Raw genomic sequence first — 25,059 nt, 5'->3', positions numbered from 1 at the left:
CAGGGAGCTTCTAGGTTTCCTCTCATCAGCTGAGAGATAGCGTGGCTGACTGTAAACATACAGTACTTTCATCTTACTGGGATGAAAGAATTAAGACCTGTTCTTTATCTTCTAGGATCCTGGGGAAATGGCCAGAAACTGTTGAAATGGAAAAATTAGCCAGTTCCTTGTTTTGGATCCCAGCTGAGTCATGGCATCTGTAACAGGGTGTCTGACCTTTTTTTCCCCTAGCAGCTGTTGCAGATTTGCCAATTGAGATTATGTGTACCTTCATAAAAAGGCATGTGGCCTGGAAATATGATCTTTAGTGTTTTGCATTTTGTTTTAAATTTTAAATAAGATCATAGCAAATGAAATTAGGATCAGTTATCTGTCCCTGCAGTGTCAAGAGATCTTCATTTTCATACAAGGAGTTTAGACATAATCGTTTGATATACCTTACACATGCCAGTATATAAATATCTTCTTTTATTAACAAATCATATTCATCCATTCATTCAACAAATATTTTTTAATCCTTGTAACAAATCATATTCATTCATTCATTCATTTAACTTTTTTTTTTTTTTTTTGAGAGCCTGCCATGTGCTGGGCATTGTTCTAGGAATTGAGGAATACAGCAGTAAGCAAAGCATGCACAAGTTTTTGACCTCATGGAGCTTCGATTCTAATGGGAAGAGAGACAACAAAATGAATTTGCAAAATATATAGTGTGTTAGATAGTGGTAAGTTCTGCTGAAAAAAATACATTGGGAAGGGAAGATAGAGTGTTTGGGAAGGGGGTTACATTCTAAATAGAGTGATTAGGGGAAAATTCATTGAGAAGACTACACTTGAGCAAAGACCTGCAGTTGGTACAGGAGCAAGCCATGAGGCTATCTGGGGAAACAGACAAAGGAAATAACATTTGTAAAGGCCTGGAGGCAGTGGCATGCTTGGCCTAGTCTAAGAAAAAAGAGGAGGCCCATGTGTCTGGAGCAGAGTAACAGGAAATGGAGATGAAGACCACGTAAAAGCCTTGTAGGCTGCTATAAGAACATTGACGTTTACTCTCAGTGAGACAGGGAGAATTTTAAGCAGAAGACTGACTTTGATATTGCTTATTTAAAAAGACATTTTTTTTACAGCTTTATTGAGGTATGATTGAAGCATAATAGATTATACATGTTTAAAAAGTACAATTTGGGGATGGCTTAGCAGTTGAGCGTCTGCCTTTGACTCAGGACATGATCCTGGGGTCCGCGATTGAACCCCACATTGGGCTCCTTGCGGGGAGCCTGCTTCTCTCTCTGCCTGTGCCTCTGCCTCTCTCTCTCTGTGTCTCTCATGAATAAATAAGTAAAATCTTTTAAAAAAAATAAAAAAATAAGTACAATTTGATGGGGTTTGATATATGTATACATCTGTAAAACCATTATGACAGTCAGGATAACATATTTCTAAATCTCCTAAATTTCCACATGCCTCTTTATAATCCCTCTCCTGCCTCTGGTTAGGCAGCCACTAATTTGAGGTCATTATAGGTTAGTTAGCATTTTCTTAAATATAATATAAATGGAATCATTCAATATGTACTTTTATGCTTTCAGCATAATCACTTTGTGATTCATCCATTGTGTGACTTAGTAATTCATTCCTTTTTATTACTGAATGGTTTGTCCACTGTGTGGATATATTATGATTTATCATTCACGTCTGTGGATATTTGAAGTGGTTTCTAGTTTTGGGCTGTCATAAATAATAAACAGCATGTAATTTGGTCTGCTATTTTGTTCAGTCTGACAGTCTCTGATATGATTTAAATATGTATTTAGAACACATATGTATGTGTTCTAAATATGTTCTAAATATGTATTTAGAACACATATTCTAAATATTTAGAATTTTATGTGATTATTGGTGTAATTGGCTTCAATCTATTCTTACTATTTGTTATCCGTTTTGCCCAACTGTACTAGTTTTTTCTTTCTTCTTTTTTTGCCTTTTTTTAGATTGAGTATATTTTATGGTTCCATTTTGTTTCCTTTGTTGGCTTATTAACTATACCTTTTTTTTAAAATAGTTGCATTAGTGTTTATAGTATAAAATTTTAATCGTTACAGTTTACCTTCAAGCAATATTAGATCACTTCACATTTAATGTAAGAGCCTCATAGTGATATACTTCCATTCTTCCTTCCAAGCCTTTGTGCTGTGGCTGTCCCACATTTTATATCTACATATGCTTGTAAAGCCCATGGTAAATTATATATATCTTTTAAATTCAATTATCCTTGAAAGTGATTTAAAAAATAAAAACAAGATTTATATTTATATACATATTCAGCATTTCTGATGCTTTGCTTTCCTTTGTGTGGATCCAGATTTCTTTTTTATTTAAGATTTTTATTTACCTGAGAGAGAGAGAGAGAGAGAGAGAGAAATGAGTAAGAGAGCACAAGCAAGGGGGAACAGCAGAGGGAGAGGGAGAAGCAGGCTTCCCACCGAGCAGGGAGCCTAACACAGGGCTCAGTCCCAGGATAATGACCTGAGTTGAAGGCAGACCCTTAACCAACTGAGCCACCAAGAATCCCCTCTTACTTTGTTTCTTAAATCCCACATATGAGTGAAATCATGTGATACTTGTCTTTCTCTGACTGACTTATTTTGCTTAGCAGAGTACCTAGCTTTATCTACATTGTTGCAAATGGCAATATTTAATTTAATAAATTTATTAAATAAAATTTAATAAAAATTAATATTTAATTTTTATGTCTGAGTAAGCTTCCATTTGTATGTACACCACCTCTTCTTTATCCGTTCATCTGTTGATAAACATTTGGGCTCTTTCCATTATTTGGCTATTGTTGACGATGTTGCTGTAACATCAGACTTCACGAATCTCTTCAAATTAGTATTTTTGGATCCTTTGGGTAAATACTTAGTACTGCAATTGTTGGATAGTAGGGTAATTCTATTTTTAACTTTTTGAGGAACCTCCATGCTGTTTTCCAGAGTGGCCACACCAGTTTGCATTCCCACCGTGAAAGAGGGTTCCCCTTTCTGTGCATCCTCATTGACACCTGTTGTTTCTTGTGTTGTTAATTTTAGTCATTCTGACAGGTGTGAGGTGGTATCTCATCGTGGTTTTGATTTGTATTTCCCTAATGATTAGTGATGTTGAACATCTTTTCATGTGTCCATTGGGCATCTATATGTCTTTTTTGGGAAAATGTCTGTTCGTATCTTCTGCCCATTTCTTAACTGGATTATTTCTTTTTTGGGACTGGGGTTTTATAAGTTCTTTATATTTTTTGGATATTAACCCTTTATCAGATATGTCATTTTTATTCTTTTCAATATATTTGAGCCTTGTTCTGGGATACAGTTAAATTACTTGGAAATAGTTTGATCTTTTTTCAAGATTGCTTTTAAGCTTTGTTAGGTAAGACCAGAGTGGCAATTTAGGACTAATATATTTGGGGGGGCTGTCCCATGAATAATGAGGTTTTCCCCTTTTGACTGGTAGGAACATAAACTATTCCTGACCCTATGTGTATACTGAGGAATTTTCACCTCCTTTTCTTGGGTAGATTTCTCAACTCAGGGAGATGGCCAGGCTCTGTGCAGATTACCTCTTCCCTGCACTGTTGCTGGGAAGTCTTTTCAAATAGTAAGCTCAGGTAATCATAGGACTTGTGTTGTTTGTTCTACTTCTCTTAGCGACCACTGTCCTGAATTACTACTTGTCCAAGGTCTAAAAATTCATTCTTTCTCTCTCCTTCCTTCCTTCCTTCCTTCCTTCCTTCCTTCCTTCCTTCCTTCCTTCCTTCCTGTCTGTCTAGCTTATTATATAAGGTGAGAGGGTAAATATATTATCTGTTACTCTGTCATGATTGGAAGTGGAAGTCTTCTCTGATTTATATTTTAAAGGATGTCTTGTTGAGAATATATTCCAGGGGAATAAGAGTGGAAGCAGGAATACCAATGAGGAAGTTATTTTACTTAATTCAGATAAAAGATGATGGTGGCTTGATTCAAGATAGTAGTGGTGACAGAAGTGAGAAATGATCAGATTTGGATATATTTTGATGTTAAGGCCAATGAAATTTATGATGGGTTGATATATAAAAGAAAGGAGTCCAGAATGACAAATAAGGTTTATATTATATTCATTTTATATTTGAGAACACCAGAGCATAAGAATTTATGAGGCTTGTTCAAGGTCAAACAGCCAGTTTCAAACTCAGACCTTCTAACTGCAAGGCCCTATTGTCTTTCTACCGTGCCACAGTGACACTAAGACTGTGAGTAGGATAAGCCACAAGTACTAAAGGAGTGCAAAGAAAAGAGAGACATTTTCCTGCTTGAAAGAATAAAAGAGAATTTATACAAAACCTCATTTGAGCTTATACTTTCTAAAAGTTTGGTATAATTGGGTAAGTCAAGGAGGAAGGGTGTTAATTGTTGAGGAAATAGGGTCTCTGAGATATCTTTCAAGTGAGGATTCCCTTGTTCTGGGTAAGCCTTCCAAGGGTCTGGGTAAGCCTTCCAAGTATAGTTTCATATATATGCTTTGTAAAATTCCTCATGTTCAAAACTGAAGGACCTAGAGTTTATTTTCTTGAGAATATTTGTATCTTATTTGCCCTTAGAACAAGGGGCTGGATAAGCATAGGTATATTTCTTTTTAAGAAAACCCAAAAGACAAACTCTTACCGATGACCCTTAACTTAAAAAATCTTTATAGTAGAATCATTTTGGCCATAGTAAGGAGGTAAGGAGTTTGAATTATATTCCAAATGTGATGGGAAGCTATTGGAGGTTTTGGTTTTGTTTTGTTTTGAAGATTTATTTATTTGAGAGATAGCAAGTGAGCTTGAGGGGAGCAGCAGAGGGAGAAGAGAGGAGAGTCTCCAGCAGATTTCCCACTGAGTATGGAGCCCAGCTTGAGGCTTGATCCCAGGAGGTGAAATCAAGTCAGATGGTTAATTACCTGAGCCACCCAGGTACCCCACCATTGGAGTTTTTTAAAGAAGGAATTCACATGATTTCATCTATGGTTTTTAAAATATTACTGTGGCTGATAGATGAAGAATAGACTGGTAGTAGGCAGGTAGGCAAGAAGCACCAAAATGGAATGAAGATGATTCAGAAATCTTTTATAGACTTGAACTGGAGTAGTAGTATTATCAGAGGTAATGAGAATGGCTTGCACTCAGGATATATTTTTAAGGTATAATTCCACAGAACTTGCTGATTGTTTGGGATTTGGCTGTGAAGAAAAGAAAATGAGCAGTGATTCATAGGTTTTGCCTAAACATCTGGATGAATGGTGATGCCATGCAATGAGATAATGCAACTTAGGGAGGAACAGCAGATTTTAGAGGGGAAATTCAAGAGCTGTGTTTTGGAAATGTTAGTTTGAGATGCCTTTTAAGACAACCAGTTAGAGGGCAGCCCCGGTGGCCCAGTGGTTTAGCGCCGCCTTCGGCTTGGGGTGTGATCCTGGAGACCCGGGATCAAGTCCCACATCGGGCTCCCTGCATGGAGCCTGCTTCTCCCTCTGCCTGTATCTCTGCCTCTCCCTCTCTCTGTGTCTCTCATGAATAAATAAATAAAATCTTAAAAAAAAAAAGACATCTAGTTAGAGATGTCAAATATGCACTTGATATAGGAGTCTTACACTCACAGGAGAGAGCGCAGAGTTATCTATAAAACGCTGGGCATCATCAACATCAAAGATTAAAAACTATGAAACTGGAGGGGTGCCTGCGTGGCTTAGTTGTTTCAGTGTCTGACTCTTGATTTTGGGTCAGGTCATAATCTCAGGGTCATGAGATCAAGGCCCATATCGGGGTCTGTGCCAGGTGTGGAACCTGCTTAAGATTCTCTCCCTCTCCCTTTGCCCTTTTGACCCAACCCCCTGGTCGAACTCTGTCCTCTCTAAAAAACTATGAAACTGGGAAAAAAAATCGTTAGGGAGAGAAAAAGATGTTTCAGATCTGAGCCCCAGAGTACTAAATGATTTAGAGGTCAGGAAGAGAAGGAACTAGCAAAGGAGAATAAAAGATGAGCAGCTAGTGAGGTGGAAGAAAACCAGGAAATCATCGTGTCCTAGAAACTAAGCAAAGAAAAATATCTCAGGAAGTCACACAGATATTAGGTTGAACAAAAGAAGCCAAACACACACAAAAATACACAATGCACAATTCAACAAACAAAATTAATACCACATGATAGAAGAAAGGGGTTGGCAGACAAGGGGTTGACTGGAAAGGGCATGGGCACTTTCCAGGGTAATAGAATTATTCTGTCTTGTTTTCAATGTTGTTATATGGATTGTATATAATTATCTCATTTAATAGAATACTTAAGATCTGTATTTTATTGACTGAATTATATCTCAATTTAAAAAAAATTAAAGAAGGAGTTAAAAGTATAAATGATGTTATGTTGAGAGATTACATAAGATGAAGATCAAACTCATTGGTGATTTTGATAGCAATGGTTTCAATGGCAGAATGGGGATGACTAATCTAGAGTGGGCTGAGGAGAGAATAGGAAATGAAGGCATGAAGATGACAAGTACAGAACCCCCACATGGGATCTTTCCTGAACACAGGAGCAAAGAACTGCACAAAGTCTAGGGAGGTCTAGGAAAGATTTTATTTTATTTCTGTAAGATGGAAGGAACGGCAACATGTTTTTATTATGATGAGAATGATTTAGCAGGAAGTAGAAATTCATGGCATAGGGGAGGGAGAGCAGTGTAGGGTACAGACTTAAAGAGGAGAGTCAGGGGAGCTGCCTTCAATAGGAACATGATCTTTCCTTCTGCTCTTGTAGAGTATATGAATACAAATTTAGGCTAATAGACTTGTACAACAGAATATGAAGTATTTTTTTTGTGTGTGTGTTTTTTAAAGATTTTATTTATTCATTCATGAGAGATATACACAGAGAGACATAGGGAGAGGGAGAAGCAGGCTTCCTGCAGGGAGCCTGATGTGGGGCCCAGTTCTCAGACCCCAGGATCATGACCAGAGCCAAAGGCAGATGCTCAACCTTTGAGCTAGCCAGATGCTCCTGTGTTGTTTCTTTTTACCCTCAGTTGAGTTAAAAGCAAAGTCAGCAGAGGAGGGTGAGATTTGGGGAAGGAGTGCTGCTGGAGGTTCAGAGAGTTGGTTGTCTTGGAGAGAGAGTGAGTACACACTGCCTAGGTAACTGTAGTATGGTTAAGGAGACTCACTTAACAGTTATCATCATAAATATAAAGAGATACTGGCCAACATATTGTGGGTTTTTCTTTAGTCGCCTTCAGCTGCCTGAGTGCCATTGTAAAATAGGTGGAAAGTTGGGTTTAAAAGGATTGGGATTTCACCAGGAATGTGGTGACGTGTGTGTGTGTGTGTGTGTGTGTGTGTGTGTGTGTGTGTGCTGAGAGAGGGGAGTTAAGCAAGATTTCAGTTAGAACTAGAATTTAAAGTGAGTGTTGAACAAAGAAGTTGAATATAGGGAGTTTGCTGACGACAGAATGAGTTCATGGAGGCACAGTGTAAACTATTTTTTGTTGAAAGATCAGAGAATAGAGGCAGACTCTGTCAAATTAGAGAAAGAGAATCTGGAGCATGTGATGGTGATGGAGGTAATGAGGGCTGTGAGACAGGATTAGATTCGTCCTGATGGTTTCTTAGGGAAAAGTGCTTATTATTTCTAATCATAATCTTGTTCTTGAGATTGATCTCAATCCTTTCAGTGGTTTCTTGTCACATTTCCAGTAGTTCTTTATGGCAGTCTACCAGACCTGCAGAGTCTGGGTGTGACCTACCCCCATGGCCTTTATAACTTACTCCTTTTCCTATAGTTCTTCCCTCTTGTCACCCACTTTACTATTTTTTGAACATTCCACGTCCTCCACCCTTCTCTGTTTTTCTTCTCAGCAGTATTCTAGTTTGAGGACAGAGACTTTGTCTTATTTCCTATCACTTCTCTAGCATCTAGAGCAGTGCCTGGTGTAAAGTAGGTATTTGGTAAATATTTACTTGGATGAATATAAATAGCAAGTTTCCCTAATGCCTTTCACATAAATTTGTGCACATTTTCACTAGCAGGTATAGCATGAAATGGCTTTTCATGATGATTTGGTTTTTTTCCAACCACAAGAAAAAACCTCAGGCATTAACATGCTATAGAAAGACAGTTTTTAGAAAGAACTCAGGCCTGTTTTGAAATTTATGGTGAGGGATCCCTGGGTGGCGTAGTGGTTTGGCGCCTGCCTTTGGCCCAGGGCCGGATCCTGGAGACCCGGGATCGAATCCCACACCGGGCTCCTGGTGCATGGAGCCTGCTTCTCCCTATGCCTGTGTCTCTGCCTCTCTCTCTCTGTGTGTGTGTAACTATCATAAATAAATTTAAAAAAATTAAAAAAAAATTAAAAAAGAAATTTATGGTGAAATGAAAGTATTACTTAATTCTTAATTAAGCAGTTTTTAAAAAATAGATATCATGGGTTAAATTAATGGTTTCATTTTTAATGGCAGGAACATTACTTTTTTTAAGAGATTGGAGAATGTGTTTTTTGTTTTCTAAATCAAATGTACCATGACCATTCTTTAGGTACAATTGAATCATGGTTGTTACCTTTAGAGGAGCTCCTTGAGTTTGCTTAGGAAGTAAAACCTAAACATTAGAAAAGTGCAATGGCAATACAAGATAAAAGTCAAGACTGTGACAAGAGTTATTTTAAGGCAGAACACTATGAATTATGAAATCTTTCTGAGGCAAACGGTATTTGCTGACCCATTTCAGCTTAAAGTAGTATACTGCTCAGCCCATGGAATAATGTCACTCTTTTGTTCCTCAATAGCCATTTAAGTTCTCTGAGCTGATGAACCTGTTATAACTGACATTCTGTTTTCATTGCAGTTGTCGGACAAGTAACCGCAAGAGTTTGATTGTGACCTCTAGCACATCACCTACACTACCACGGCCACACTCACCACTCCATGGCCACACAGGTGAGTTCTTGAAGGTTAAGAAAGATGGAATGAAAGAGTGGCCAGTGACACCTCATTTCTTTCTACTTCTCACTTTGTGTGGTTCGGCATATGACATTGTCACTTCACTTCGTTAACTAAGGCATAGAGAGTTCATGAGTATGCTTTCTATGGGAGAATATATTCAGTCTGTTTTTGATTCTTAGTTGTTTCTTGCCTTGACCTGACAACATTCCTTTTGTTTGGTTTTGTACATATTTTGGGGCCAGGTATATATCCTGGGTTGTGGCCTCTGTTCTGGTATATGGAGAGTGTGTTATGGCTCCAGGCATCTGGGGCCATGTGAAAAGAGCTTTATTTTTATTTTAAATTTTATTTTATTTCAAAAATTTTATTTATTTATTTACGAGAGATACACAGAGAGAGGCAGAGGCATAGGCAGAAAAGAACATCTTTTCATATGCATACTTGCCATCTTCTTTGCTGAGGTGTCTGTTTACATCTTTTGCCTATTATTTTATTTTATTTTTGTTATTTTTATTTTTTTTAATAGCCAAACAATAGTTTTTTTTTTAATAGTTGCCTATTTTTTTAATCAGGTTGTTTGTTTTCTTTCCATTGAGTTTTCTGTGTTCTTTGTATATTTTGGATAACACTCTTTTATCAGATGGAGCTTGATCTCAGGACCTTGAGATCATGACCTGAGCCAAAACCAAGAGCCAGACGCTTAACCAATTGAGCTACCCAGGTACCCCTGGTATTATGTCTAAAATGTCATTGCCATACCTAGGGTCATCAAGGTTTTCTCCAGTGTTAACCTTTCAAGAAGTTTATAGTTTTGTGTTTTATGTTTAGGTCTGTGATCAGTTTTAATGTTTATGCAGGTCTGTAGGTTCATTTCTTTGCATGTGGACGTCCAGTTGTTCCATCACTACTTGTTGAAAAGACTAGTTTTTTGGTGGGTTTTTTGTTTTTGTTTTTGTTTTGTTTGCTTTTGCTCCTTTGTTAAAGATCAATGGACTATATTTATGTGGATTTGTTTCTGACGGTTTTTGTTCTGTCTCTAATCCATTCCATTAATTTGTCTTTTTTTACTTACCATATAGTCTTGATTACCATAGCTTTATAGTAAATCTTGAAGTTAGGTAGCATTAATTATCTGACTTTCTTCTTTTTCTTCAATACTGAGTTGGCTATTTTGGGTCTTTTGCTTCTCCATATAAACTTTAGAATCAGTTTGTCATCATATACAAAATAAGTTGCTGGACTTTTGATTGGGATTATGTTGATTCCATAGATCAAGTTGGGAAGAACTGACATCTTGACAATATTGAGTCCCCCTGTCTATGACCATGGCATATCACTCCATTTATGTAGTTCTTTTTAAATATCTTTCATCAGAGTTTTGTAGTTTTCCTCATATAGATCCTATACATATTTTGTTAGATATAACTATTTCATTTTTGGAGAGTAGTTATGTGAATGGTAACATGTTTTTACTTTCAAATTCCACATGTTATCGATAGCATTAAGTGTTGACGTTTCATGAATTTGCGTGTCATCCTTGCACAGGGGCCATGCTAATCTTCTCTGTATCATTCCAATTTTAGTATATGTGCTGCCGAAGCAAGCACAAGTGTTGACTTTTGTACATTAACCTTGTATCCTGCAATTTTGCTATAATAGTTTATTAATTCTAGGAGGTTTTTTGTTTTGTTTTGTTTTGTTTTTGCAGATTTTCTGTATAGGTTATCATGTCATGTGTGAACAAAGTTTTATTTCTCCCTTCTCAATCTGTATACCTTTTATTTCTGTGTCTTTTTTTTTTTTATGATAGAGAGAGAGAGGCAGAGACACAGGCAGAGGGAGAAGCAGGCTCCATGCACCGGGAGCCTGACGTGGGATTCGATCCCGGGTCTCCATGATCGCGCCCTGGGCCAAAGGCAGGCGCCAAACCGCTGCGCCACCCAGGGATCCCCTTATTTCTGTGTCTTAATGCATTAGGTAGGACTTCCATTGCAATATTGAAAAGCAGTGGTGAGAAGGTACTACTTGGTGGGAAAGCTTCAAGTTTCTCAACATTAAGTATGATGTTAGCTTTAAGTTTCTTTTTTTTTTTTTTTTTGTAAATGTTCTTTATCAAGTTGAGGAATTTTCCTTATATTCCTAATTTGCTGAGAGTTTTTTAAACCATGAATGGGTCTTGGATTTTGTCAAATGCTTTTTCTGCATATGTTGACATGATCATTTGATTTTGCTTCTTTAGCTTGTTGATTTGATGGTTACATTAATTGATTTTCAAATGTTGAAGCAGCCTTGCATACCTGGGATAAATCCCCCTTGGTTATGATGTATAATTTCTTTTAGGCATTGTTGGCTTTGGTTTCTCTCATGTTTTCTGGAGGATTTTCCATCTTTCTTGAGAGATCATGGTCTATAGTATATTTTTCTTGTAATATCTTTGTCTGGTTTTGGTATTAGGATAATGGTGGCCTCAGAGAGTAAGTTCCCCCTGCTTCCATCTTCTGGAAGAGATTGTGGGAAATTGGTATAATTTCTTACTAATGTTTGATAGAATTCACTATTGAACACGTCTGGACCTGGTGCTTTCTGTTTCAGAAGGTTATTAATTATTGATTAAATTTCTTTAATATAAGCCTATTTGGATTATCTGTTTCTTGCCTGAGCTTTGGTAGATTTTGTTTTTTAAGGATTTGGTCTGTTTAATCTAGGTTATCCTATTTACGGGCCTGGAGCTGTTCATAACATTGTTTTATCATCCTCTTAATGTCCATAGAATCTGGAGTGATGTTCCTTCTTTAATTTTTAAAATTAGTTATTTGTGTCTCTCTTTTTCTTAGCCTGGCCAGAGGTTTATACATTTTGTCGGTCTTCTCAAAGAACCAGCTTCTGGTTTTGTTGATTTTCCTCTGTTGATTGTTGTGCCCAAGATGGCGAATCCGAGAAACCACCAAGGAGCCGACATCGATGCAAATACACGAGGGTTTATTTACAAGCTCGAGCTGGGGTCCAAGTATACCTGACACAGCGGAGCAGGGACTTGGACCCCGAGACTAAGAGGCTTAGCAGCTTTATAGGGGCCAGTGGTCCATGGGATACGCAGAAAGTTGCACACATGCAGGTGGGCAATTGAATTACATCTTACCCTATAGTATCCATTTGAGCTGGCCTATTACTTTGGTCAGAATTGGCAAGCAGTTTTGGCGGGCACAAGGCAGAGTTACATTGTTATGAGCCAATTTCTGATTAGGGTGTGCCCAGTGGCTTGACTAGGGAGGGGCAGCGCCTTTGGCAATAAGCAGGTCATATGGATGTCATACAGGAGGTGGCGGGTGTAGCACAAAATGGAGTTAGTCCTGCTCTGCTTGTCTAGGGGTAGGGGATTTTTGTTAAATTTCCTGGGTCCCGGGATCCCTGGGTGGCGCAGCGGTTTGGCGCCTGCCTTTGGCCCGGGGCGCGATCCTGGAGACCCGGGATTGAATCCCACATCGGGTTCCCGGTGCATGGAGCCTGCTTCTCCCTCTGCCTGTGTCTCTGCATCTCTCTCTCTCTCTGTAACTATCATAAATAAATAAAAAATAAAAAAAAAAATTTCCTGGGTCCCACATTGATTTTCTGTTTTTTATTTCATCAAGTTCTCCTCTACCATTTATTATTTCTTTTATTTATGTTAGACTTAGTTTGCTTTTTCTAGTTCCTTAAGGTGGAGGCTTAGATGATTAATTTTTGATCTTCTTTTCTAATATATGCATTTAATGCTAGAATTTCTCTCAAAGCTGTGTTTCACTGTATCTCACAGATTTTGGTAAGCCATGTTTTCATCTTCATTTAGTTCAAAATATATTTTAATTAATTTATCTTGAGATTTCTTCTTTGACCCATGTGTTGTTTTAAGGTACATTTTTAATCTCCAAGTATTTTGTGATTTTCCATGCTCTTCTGTTATTGACTACTAGTTTAAATTCCACTGTGATCTGAAAATAGACATTGTGAGATTTCTGTTCTTTTAAATTTGTTAAGATGTGCATTATGGCCCAGAATGTGGTCTATCTTGGTGAATGCTCCCTGTGGTCTTGAAGAATGTGTGTTCTGCTGTCATTGGATTAAGTAATCTATAGATGTCAGTTATGACCAGTTGATGGTACTACAGAGTTGAACTATGTTTTTACAGACTCTCTGTATATGTAAAGATGAAATTGCTGAGTCATGGGATATACTGTATAAATTTTTGGAGTAGGATTAACAAGTCAGGGGGCATGCATATTTGTTAAATATCGCTTGATTTTAAAGTAGTATACTGGAACTTAGAGGATGACTTCCTTGAGCCTTTGGAGCAAGCCCCAATAATTCATTCCTCTTTACTCCTTAACACTTGCAGCCTCCGAACTCTATCTTCCTTGAATCCACTAGGGCTAATTTCATTATCCTTTATTTGTTGATATCAGTCGCTAGAGGAATCCCCTGGCACCCTCCTCTCCCATCTCCTTAATTACTCTAAGTCTCTGAATATTCCCTGTTCTGTCCCTTTTTCTCAACCCTCTCTGACTCTTGAAACCCTTCCAGTGTACCTTCTAGAATTTATTATCAGCAAAATCTCTTATATGCTCAGTCTCATTCTAATGGAATCCTGTAGGAGAGGGAGGGGTTAGAACAGATTGTCCCACAGCCCTCTCAAGTGTTAGCTCTTACCTTATACCAAAGGAAGAGGAGGTGTCTTCCTTACCTTTTTATTGTTCTCCTTCTCTTTTTCTTAATATCCCCAAACTTGGAATCTTATACTATTAAATTATATTACTACCTACCCATCATTGTAGTTGTAAAAATCTTAGCTTTTGACTCTATTACTCTTCACTTCTAACTCGTGTTATTCTTTTTTTTTTAAAGATAAACACCAGCTTCCAGTCTTTTTTTTTTAATTTTTAATTTTTTATTTATTTATGATACTCACAGAGAGAGAGAGAGAGAGGCAGAGACATAGGCAGAGGGAGAAGCAGGCTCCATGCACCGGGAGCCCGACGTGGGATTCGATCCCGGGTCTCCAGGATCGCGCCCTGGGCCAAAGGCAGGCGCCAAACCGCTGCGCCACCCAGGGATCCCTAACTCGTGTTATTCTTGATGGTTTGAATACACTCATTGCTTTTTCAGTTCTTAGAACTTTCAGTTATTTGAACTCCTGTCTTCCAGTGAGCTTCTTCTCCATATTCTCTTAGTTACTTAGACCGTGTCTGCATAATTTTAGTTACATTCTTCTTGTTGTTTTCTAAGCACTACCTCCAATCTTTCTACCTTGTGCCATCTAGAAACCCCATCCCCCCAAAACCAAACATTTGATTCCAGGATCTCCAATCCATGGGACTCTTAAATATATTAAATTTGGCATGCCTTCTAGATATGGATATGGGTAATTCAATGTGTTGGGCTGGAGAGTACCTGGAAGAGAACATAAGGAGCCAGCAGAATACTTACCGATCTCTAGGGCTGGTGATACAAAGGGATGTGTGAAACCAAACAGTTTTTACTTGAGAAAGCTGTAGGGAAAGCTGTGTATTCAGGGGGGTAGTCAAGTTTCACCTAATAAAGATGTTAAGGACTATACTAAATATATGTCCAGGGCGCTTGGGAGTACAAAAGTAAGGATACACTGGCAGTTGCAAGACAGTTAGGAGACCATTGCCATTTTCAAGATGTAATTGAGTGTTAGAAATGGAGAAAGAGGGACACCTGGGTGGTTCAGCAGTTGAGCAGCTGCCTTTGGCTCAGGGCATGATCCCGGACTCCTAGGATCGAGTCCCACATTGGGCTCCCTGCATGGAGCCTGCTTCTGCCTCTGCCACGTCTCTGCCTCTGTGTGTGTGTGTGTATAAATTAAGAAAATCTTTTTTTAAAAAAAAAAAGAACATAAAGGGAATTTTTTTGAAGGCCATAAAGGAGAAGGTTAATACTTTTGACTACTTTAAAAGTAAGAATTTATAGTCATCTAAAGATATTGAGAGAAAGTAAGCCACAAGATAGGAGAAGATAATTATCATGCTAAAACTGGCAAAGGGCTTGGATTAGACATTTAGAGAATTCTAACAAATCAATAAAATAAAAAAATAGTATGACTGAAAAATAGCCAAGAGACTTAAATAGGAGTTAGTTAACAAAAGCAATCCAAATAGCTAATAAATACTTTTTAAAGCTTTTATTTATTCATGAGAGACACAGAAAGAGAGAGGCAGAGACACAGGCAGAGGGAGAAGTAGGCTCCATGCAGGGAGCCCGATGTAGGACTCAATCCCTGACTCCAGGATCACGACCTGGGCTGAAGGCAGGCGCTAAACCGCTGAACCACCCAGGGATCCCCCAATACTAAAGATACTTTAATCTCTTTAGTAATTATGGAAATGCAGAATAAAATCACAATGAAATGCCATTATTTGACCACCAAAAATGGCTAGAAGTGAAAAAACCAAGTGTAACTAAGTATATGAAACACTGGTAATCCTTAAACACCTTAGTGGAAGTATGAATTGTTACAAAGATTTTACAAAAACAGCTTGGCATTGTTTTTATATAAAGTTTAAAAATAGACAAATTAGAACATGAAAAGCCACTTATTTTTATGACTCCGTTTCTATGAATTGTTCAGCATAGGCAATTCCATAGAAACAGAAAGTAGAATAGTGGTTTGTCAGGACCATGGTGGGAAGAGGAGAATCAGGAATGTTTGCTAACAGGGACAGTTTCCTTTTTGAGTGATAAAAATGTTCTGGAAGTAAATAATGATGATAGTTGTACAACTTTGTGAATACACTAAAAACCACTAAACTGTACACCTTAAAATATTGGATTTTATAATATGTGAATTATATCTCAGTTTTTTAAACTTCATGAGAAAAAACTAAATTTGAATATTAGAGATATATACTTAGTTGATGAAGCTATAAAGAATTGATTGACATAAAAGTAAGGGCAATGTTTACCTTTATTGGGAAAGGGGAGGGACTTTGGAAGGATTATGTAGAGGGATTTTGGGAGATGGCATTGTTAATCTGGATGGTGTTTACATAGGGCTGGCTATATAATTATATTCCTTTATAACTAAACTGTGTTAAGTGAAACAGCTGGTTCAAGGTCAAATGACTGTTTCCAGTTCTTTTTGTTTATATGTTTCATTTTAACTTGTTTCTCTTGGATGGATGACTACTTGCCTTTGAACTATCTCCTCCAACTGCTAAACTGCTTGGTAAAGTTAAAAAAAAAAAGCCTCCTTTATAGGCTGCTGGGTTTTCTGTTTGTTGAGATTTTTTTTTTGTCCTTTTAACTCATTTCTGGCTATTTTTAAGAAAGTTCTTCTCCATAATGTGATTTTTAAGAATTAATTTAAATATTTGCTTCAGGGGATCCCTGGGTGGCGCAGCGGTTTGGCGCCTGCCTTTGGCCCAGGGCGCGATCCTGGAGACCCGGGATCGAGTCCCACATCGGGCTTCGGGTGCATGGAGCCTGCTTCTCCCTCTGCCTGTGTCTCTGCCTCTCTCTCTCTCTGTGACTATCATAAATAAATAAAAATTAAAAAAAATTTTTTTAAATATTTGCTTCAGGGACACCTGGGTGGCTCAGTGGTTGAGCGTCTGCCTTTGGCTCAGGTCATGATCATGGGGTCCTGGGATTGAGTCCCACATCAGGCTCCCTGTTTTTAAAAAATAAAATAAAAAATAAATATTTGCTTCAAAATGTTAATATTCTAACATCTTAATTTTCTTATTTTTTGTTTTTATTTAAATTTCAGTTAACATACAGCATAATATTACTTTCAGGTGTATAATACAGTGATTCAACACTGTTTCACAGCACTGAATGCACATCACAACAAATGCTCTCCTTAACCCCCATCACCTATTTAACCCATCTCCCCACCCACCTCCATTTTTAACATCTTAATTTCCCCTCAAAATAAGACTAATCCAAGTTATTTATTTTATTCTATCATAACCTTCAATTGGTAATTTTGGCCTTTTTAAGGTAAAATGAATGTTGGAGAAGTAGAGAAAACATAGGAAAAGTAGCATGCCATTTTTAGGTCATGGCATCTGGTTGGTATAATAAGTTTCTCTGGTCTTTATCCCAGGTTCCTGATACAGAGCTTCTAGAAACCTTGGAACTTCCTGAGTGATAGGAGTGTTTTTGTTATGCTAACAGGACGGTTCAGGGTGGCCCTTTACGTAGCTTTATGGAGGCTTGGTCACCCAGAAGGAAGACCAACTACATGATTAAAAAGTTGGAACTTTGGGCCAGCCCAACCTCATGGGGAAGGGATAGGAGCTGGAGATTGAGTTCAGTTGTGTGGCCAATGATTTAATCAGTTGTGCCTGTGTAATGAGACCACATTAAAAAACTGTAGGCACCAAAGCTCAGAGTAGAGCTCCCTGGTTTGGTGAACACATTTATGTACTGGGAGGGCGACACACCCTGATTACACAAGGAGAGGGTACAGGAGCTCTACATTCCTTCTCTGACTTTGCCTATGTGCATCCTTTATAGTAAAACTGTAATAGTAAATATAACACTTTGAGTTTTATGAATTGTTCTAGTGAATTATTGAACCTGGAGCAGGGAGCTATGGAAACCTCCAGATTTATAGTCAGTATATCCAAAGTGCAGGTGGCCTTTGTCACCTTCAAGATTTATGGCTGGGGTAGGAAGTGAGGCAGTCTCCAGGGTTTTGCTCTTAATCTGTACTATGTGTGGTTGGTGTCATAATTAAATGTAGCACACCCAGTTAGGGTCAGTATAGTATCTTTTGAAAAGTCTGTTGGAGCCTGGCCAGTTTGAAGAAATGCTTGTTACAATCTGTTATTTTGTCAGCTTTTAGACATTATCTTTTCCCTTTAAACTATAGAATTTTTTTTTTTGCCAACGATTACCATCTCAGACACAGGCAACTGTTTTTGACTGTTTCCTGGCAACTACCCCATAACTTGCAAGCCACTTCCTTACTTTGATGTTGATATTAAAATGTTATTTGATATGAAGATATTAAATATGAATCAGCTCTAAAAAGTTCTAATGAACAAATGCATAAACCTTAAAAACTGATAAATTAGGGATCCCTGGGTGGCGCAGCGGTTTGGCGCCTGCCTTTGGCTCAGGGCGCGATCCTGGAGACCCGGGATCGAATCCCACATCGGGCTCCTGGTGCATGGAGCCTGCTTCTCCCTCTGCCTGTGTCTCTGCCTCTCTCTCTCTCTGTGTGTGTGTGACTATCATAAATAAATAAAAGTTTAAAAAAAACTGATAAATTAGTAAGTACTTACTTTATTGGCATGGGAATAAAGATGTACCATACAGTGGCTTTAGTTCTGGTTTTTTAATCCTTGTCATCAAGGATTAAAAAATAGGTGAACAGAAAAGAAACAGAGGACATACTCAGTTTGACTCAGAAAAAGGTGGAGGAAGGGGGAAAAAAAAGACAGAAAATAAAAAGCCTTTGATAAACTCTGGGTGAACATATTCTGACTTTATTTTGGTCAGAGGCCCTATCACCTTTATGGAGGCCCTAATCACCTTTCATTTGACATATTGAAGAAACTCCGAAATTCTTCTTTCTTTCTGTTCTATTTCAAATTTTGAAACTGGACTTTTCCCCCTAATATATCACTTTGTTTTTGTCATTCTACTACTTAGAATTTTTGAATAGCAACATTCTCCAAAGTGGTTCTCTAAAGATGATCCATTTGGGCATGGGGGTGGGGGGGGGATACTAAAACTTACTTTTTACCATGAAAAATGAGAATTAAATCAGGCTTTACTAGCACTTAGGTATGGATTGACACTGATACTACCTACATGTGTCATAAACTGTACATAATATACCATGAACAGAGTTGAATTCCCTTGTACACTCTCATTTTCCTTGAGCAAATTGCAACATATTGCAGCTTACAATTGCATTTCCCACTTCACCCTCAGTTTTTGCTATTATGTAAGTCTCTCTCTCTTTTTTAAATTCCAGTATAGTTAACATACAGTTTTAAGTTAGTTTCAGGTGTACAATATGATTCAGCAATTCTGTACATTACTTAGTGCTCATCAGAATAGTGTACTCTTCATCCCCTCACCTATTTAACTCATCCTCCTGAACCCTGTCCCGGTAACCACCACCTTATTCTCTTAACAGGTGCATTTTTACAGAACCTTATAATACAGTGTGGAGGGAGCCTTTGAAATGATTTGTATAAGAAAGAAATTTACTGATTATCTTGTGGCACATTACTTAAAAGAATGGTCAAACTAAATGTTTTTAGCAATTTCCTTTTATAAAATGTCAAGTGTTCCAAATTTGCTGAGCTTTTCTGTGCTAGCAAGTGGTTTTCAGTAGTATGCTGCCTAGGAGTTGGGATTGGGGGTTGGGCAGCAGTGACAAATTGTCTGTTCAAGGTGAAGGTGACATGTATCAGTGAGTGAAAAAGTAGCTGCATTTTGAAAGAAATTTGTGCCATGAAGAGAGCATTTTGAAAATGGATATTTGGAAATGTTCCCATTTGTATGTGATTTTGTTGACAAAAATAATGCCACTTATTAAAACAGATAAGTCTGCCTCTTAAAAACATTGGAAATAAAATGTTCTCATCTTCCCAATGAAAGGTTTAATAGATTTTGAACCTATTTGTTAAAATATGATAACATTAGAAATCTTTCCATTCATTTTCAAGAAAAACTGCTTGGCATCACTGAAGATAGAAATTTATCATCCTTTGGGTGGAATTGAAAAATGAGTACCATGATCTAATAAATAGAGCTAGTAAAGCACTACTTCCATTGGGAGTTACATATTTTTGTGACATTTTCATCTATAATAAAACCAAGTTATGAAATAAATTTAAAAACTAAGCTGCAAAAGACCTAAAATTTCTGAAAATATGAACCGTCTTCAATCATACTACACTCAAAAATAGGAAGCAAAATAAATGGTATTGGTTTTATTTTCAATTTCTGATTGTTGCTAGCATATAGAAATATAATAAATTTTTGGGTATTGTTATTTCCCATAGCCTTGCTAAACTCATTTATATAGCTTTATTGTAGATTCTGTCAGATTAAAAAAAAAAGATTCCGTCAGATTTTCTGTGTAGACAATCATGTTGTCTATGAATAAATACAATTTTATTTTATTTCTTGCTTTCTGATCTGGATGGTTTTTACTTTTTAAAATTTTCTTGTTGCACTTACTAGATCTTTCAGTACAAATCTGAATACAAATGGTGAGCATAGACATTCTGGCCTTGTTTCTGATCTTAGAGCATTGTGTCTTAACTACCATGTATTGTGTTTTATATATATATATTTTTTTTCTAATTTAAGGTAGAAGCTAAGGTCATTGAATTTAGCCCTTCTTTTCTAATGTTTAGTAACATTAGAACATTCTTTTCTAGTGTTTAGTAATACAGTTTTCCCACTAAGAAGTACTTTAGTGGTTTCAGATGTTATGTTTTAATTTTTGGTTCAAAGTACTTTTCTCATTTCCTTTTTGATTAATTCTTTCAGTTATTCAAAAGTATGTTGTTTAGTTTCCACAGATTTGGAGATTTTCCAGAGATCATTCATTCTGTTACTGATTTTTATTCAATATCTTATATGTCTTGAATTCTTTTAAATTTGTTGGATCTTATTTTATGACCCAGGATATGATCATTCTTAGTATATGTTTCATGTTCACTTGAAAAGAATGTATATTCTGCCTTTTTTTTGTTAAGTGTTAATTAGGTCAAGTTGGTTGATAGTGTTTTTCTTTTTTTATTTATTTATTTATTTATTTATTTATTTATTTATTTATTTATTTATTTATTTATTTATTTATTTATTTATGATAGGCACACACACAGAGAGAGAGAGAGGCAGAGACACAGGCAGAGGGAGAAGCAGGCTCCATGCACCGGGAGCCTGACGTGGGATTCGATCCAGGGTCTCCAGGATCGCGCCCTGGGCCAAAGGCAGGCGCCAAACCGCTGCGCCACCCAGGGATCCCTGTTTTTCTTTTTTTAATTTAAATTCAATTAGCCAACAAACAATACATCATTAGTTTGAGATACAGTGTTCAGTAATTCATTAGTTGTGCATAACACCCAGTGCTCATCCCATCATGTGTGCTCCTTAATGCCCATCACCCAATTACATCATACCCCCACCACCTCCCTTTCAGCAACCCTCAGTTTGTTTCTTATAGTCAAGGGTCACTCAGTGGTTTTTCTCCCTCCCCTCAATTTCCCATTTGGTTTTCCCTCCCTTCCCCTATGATTTTCTGTGCTGTTTCTTATATATTCCACATATGACTGAAACCATATGATAATTGGCTTTCTCTGACTTAATCCAGTCAGCATAATACCCTCCAGTTCCATCCACATTGATGTAAATGATAGGTATTCATCCTTTCTGATGGGTGAGCAATATTCCAGTGTGTGCGTGCGTGCGTGTGTGTGTGTGTGTGTATCATATTTTCTTTATCCATTCATCTGTTGAAGGACATCTCAGCTCTTTCCATTTTTGGCTATTGTGGACATTGCTGCTACAAACACTGGGGTGCAGGTGTCCCATTGTTTCACTACATCTGTATCTTTGGAGTAAATACCCAGTAGCACAAATCCTGGGTCATAAGGTAGCTCTATTTTTAACTTCTTGAAGAACCTCCACACAGTTTTCCAGAGTGGCTGTACCAGTTCATATTCCCACCAACAGTGCAAGAGGGTTCCCCTTTCTCCACATCGTCGCCAACATTTATTGTTTCCTGCCTGTTAATTTTAGCCATTGTCACTGGTGTAAAGTGTATCTCATTGTGGTTTTGATTTTATTTCCCTGATAATAAGTGATATATATGGAGCATTTTTTCATGTGCTTGTTGGCCATGAATGTTGGGCATTTGGAGAAATGTCTATTCATGTCTTCTACCCATTTCTTGACTGGATTTTTCGGGTTTTTGAGTATTGAGTATTGAGTTCTTTATAGATCTTGGATACTAGCCCTTTATCTGATATGCCATTTGCAAATGTCTTCTCCCATTCCGTAGATTGCCTTTTATTTTTGTTGACTGTTTCTTTTGCTGTGCAGAAGCTTTTTATCTTGATGAAGCTCCAGTAGTTCATTACTGTTTTCATTTCCCTTGCCTTTGGAGACTTGTCTAGTGAGAAGTTGTTATGGCGGAGGTCAAAAACATTGCTGCCTGTGTTCTCCTCTAGAATTTTGATGAATTCATGTCTCACACTTAGGTATTTCATCCATTTTGAGTTTATCTTTGTGTATGCTGTAAGAAAATGGTCCAGTTTTTCATTTTTCTACATGTGGCTGTCCAATTTTCCCAACACCATTTGTTGAAGAGAATGTCCTTCTTCCATTCGATATTCTTTCCTGATTTGTCAGAGATTAATTGACCATAGAGTTGAGGGTCCATATCTGGGTGCTCTGTTCGGTTTCATTGATCTTTGTGTCTGTTTTTGTGCCAGTACCATACTGTCTTGATTACAGCTTAGTAGTATGGCCTGAAGTCTGGAATTGTGATGCCTTTAGATTTGGTTTTCTTTTTCAACGTTATTTTGGCTATTTGGAGTCATTTCTGATTCCATACAAATTTTAGAATTATTTTTTCCAGCACTGTGTTGATGGTATTTTGGTAAGGATTGCATTGATTATGTACATTGCTGTGAATAGCATAGACATTTTAACAGTGTTCTTTCAATCCATGAGCATGGAATATTATTCCATTATTCCATTTCTTTGTGTTTTCCTCAATTTCTTATTGAGGAACACTTATAAGTGTTCTTTAGTTTTTAGACAAGATCCTTTACCTCTTTGGTTAGGTTTATTCCTAGGTATTTTATGTTTTTTGGTGCAATTCTAAATGGATCATTTCCCGGATTTCTCTTTCTTCTGCTTCATTGTTAGTGTATAGAAATGCAACTGATTCCTGTGCACTGATTTTATATCCTGCCGTGTTGTTGAATTCCTGCATGAGTTCTAGCAATTTTGAGATGGAGTTTTTTTGGGTTTTTCACATAAAGTATCATGTAATCTACAAAGAGTGAGAGTTTTACTTCTTTGCTAACTTGAATCCCTTTTATTTCTTTTTGTAGTCTGACTGCTGAAGCTAGGACTTCTAGTACTATGTTGAACAGCAATGGTGAGAGTGGACCTTCCTGTCATGTTCTTGACCTTAGGGGAAAAGCTCTGTTTTTCCTCATTGAGAATGATATTCACTGTGGGCTTTTTGTATATGGCTTTTATGATATTGAGGTGTGTCTCCTCTATCCCTTCACTGTGGAGAGTTTTAATCAAGAAAGTATGCTGTGTTTTGTCAAGTGGTTTTTCTGCATCTATTGAGAGGATTGTATGGTTCTTGTCCTTTCTTTTATTAATGTGATGTATCATGTTGATTGACTTGTGAATATTGACCTACCCCTGCAGCCCAGAAACAAATCCCACTTGGTTGTGGTGAGTAATCCTGTTAATGTACTATTGGATCCTATTGGCTAGTATCTTGGTAAGAATTTTTACATCCATGTTCACCAGGGATATTGGTCTGTAATTCTCCCTTTTGGTGAGATCTTTATCTGGTTTTGGGATCAAGGTAATGCTGGCTTCATGGAATGAGTTTGGAAGTTTTCCTTCCATTTCTATTTTTTTTGAAATAGCTTCAGAATACAAATAATTCTTCCTTTAAAATGTTCAATAGAGGGATCCCTGGGTGGCGCAGCGGTTTGGCGCCTGTCTTTGGCCCAGGGCGTGATCCTGGAGACCCGGGATCGAATCCCACGTCGGGCTCCTGGTACATGGAGCCTGCTTCTCCCTCTGCCTGTGTCTCTGCCTCTCTCTCTGTGTGTGACTATCATAAAATAAAATAAAAAAATTAAAAAAAAAAAATAAAATGTTCAATAGAATTCCTCTGGGAAGCCATCAGCTCTGGATTCTTTTGTTGGAGGGTGTTTTTTTTTTTTTTTTTTTTTTTTTTTATTACTGCTTCAATTTCCTTGCTGGTTATAGGTCTGTTCAAGTTTTCTATTTTTTCCTGTTTCAGTTTTGGTAGTTTATGTTTCTAGAAATGCATCTGTTTCTTCCAGATTGCCTAATTTGTTGGCATATAATTACTCATTATATGTTCTTAAAATGTTTATATTTCCTTGATGTTGGTTGTGATCTCTCCTCTTTCATTCATGACTTATTTGGATTCTTTCTCTTTTCTTTTTGATAAATCCAGCTAGGGGTTTATTGATATCATTAACTCAGAGAACCAGCTCCTAGTTTTATTGATCTGTTCTACTGTTCTTTTGGTTTCTATTTCATTGATTTCTGCTCTAATCTTTATTATTTCTCTTCTGCTGGATTTAGGCTTTATTTGCTATTCTTTTTCCAGCTCCTTTAGGTATAAGGTTAGCTTGTGTATTTGAGACTTTTCTAATTTCTTGAGAAAGGCTTGTATTGCTATTTACCTCCCTCTTAGGACTGCCTTTGCTGCATCCCAAAGGTTTTGAACAGTTGTTTTCATTTTCATTTGTTTCCATGCATTTTAAAAAATTCTTCAATTTCCTGGTTGACCCATTCATTCTTTCGTGGGATGCTCTTTTTTTTTTTTAAATTTTTTTTTTTTTTTTTATTTATGATAGGCACACAGTGAGAGAGAGAGAGGCAGAGACACAGGCAGAGGGAGAAGCAGGCTCCATGCACCGGGAGCCCGACGTGGGATTCGATCCCGGGTCTCCAGGATCGCGCCCTGGGCCAAAGGCAGGCGCTAAATCGCTGCGCCACCCAGGGATCCCTCGTGGGATGCTCTTTAACCTCGAAATATTTGAATTCCTTCCAGGTTTCCTCATGTGATTGGGTTCAAGTTGCAAAGCACTGTGTTCTGAAAATATGCATGGTATAACCTCAGTATCTTTATACTGGTTGAGACCTGATTTGTGATCCACTATGTGATCTGTTCTGAAGAATGTTTCATGGCACCTGAGGAGAGTGTGTATTCTGTTTTAGGGTGAAATGTTCTGAACATATCTGTGAAGTCCGTTGGGTCCAGGGTGTCATTCAAAGCCCTTGTTTCC

At 37.5% G+C, this 25,059-nt stretch overlaps 1 protein-coding gene and 1 non-coding gene across 6 annotated transcripts in view; one reads left to right on the top strand and one right to left on the bottom strand.

Moving 5' to 3' along the window:
* The window catches only part of MAST2 (microtubule associated serine/threonine kinase 2), a 221,383-nt gene that overhangs the window by 148,572 nt on the left and 47,752 nt on the right, over positions 1-25,059 (top strand). For all 5 annotated transcript variants that reach the window (XM_055341907.1, XM_055341906.1, XM_055341905.1 and 2 more), the window contains one exon: positions 8,907-8,998. In XM_055341907.1, the coding sequence (XP_055197882.1) occupies positions 8,907-8,998 (92 nt within the window). The remainder of the gene's footprint in view (positions 1-8,906; positions 8,999-25,059) is intronic.
* Positions 10,505-10,611, bottom strand: LOC129520958 (U6 spliceosomal RNA). The gene has a single exon (XR_008666721.1). It is a non-coding gene; the product is annotated as a U6 spliceosomal RNA (small nuclear RNA).

This window comes from Nyctereutes procyonoides, unplaced genomic scaffold (assembly GCF_905146905.1).
Source record: "Nyctereutes procyonoides isolate TBG_1078 unplaced genomic scaffold, NYPRO_anot_genome, whole genome shotgun sequence".
NCBI classification, from domain to species: Eukaryota; Metazoa; Chordata; class Mammalia; order Carnivora; family Canidae; genus Nyctereutes; species Nyctereutes procyonoides.
The sequence above is the reverse complement of the archived record's forward strand: the minus strand, read 5'-3'. Positions and strand labels throughout refer to the sequence as shown.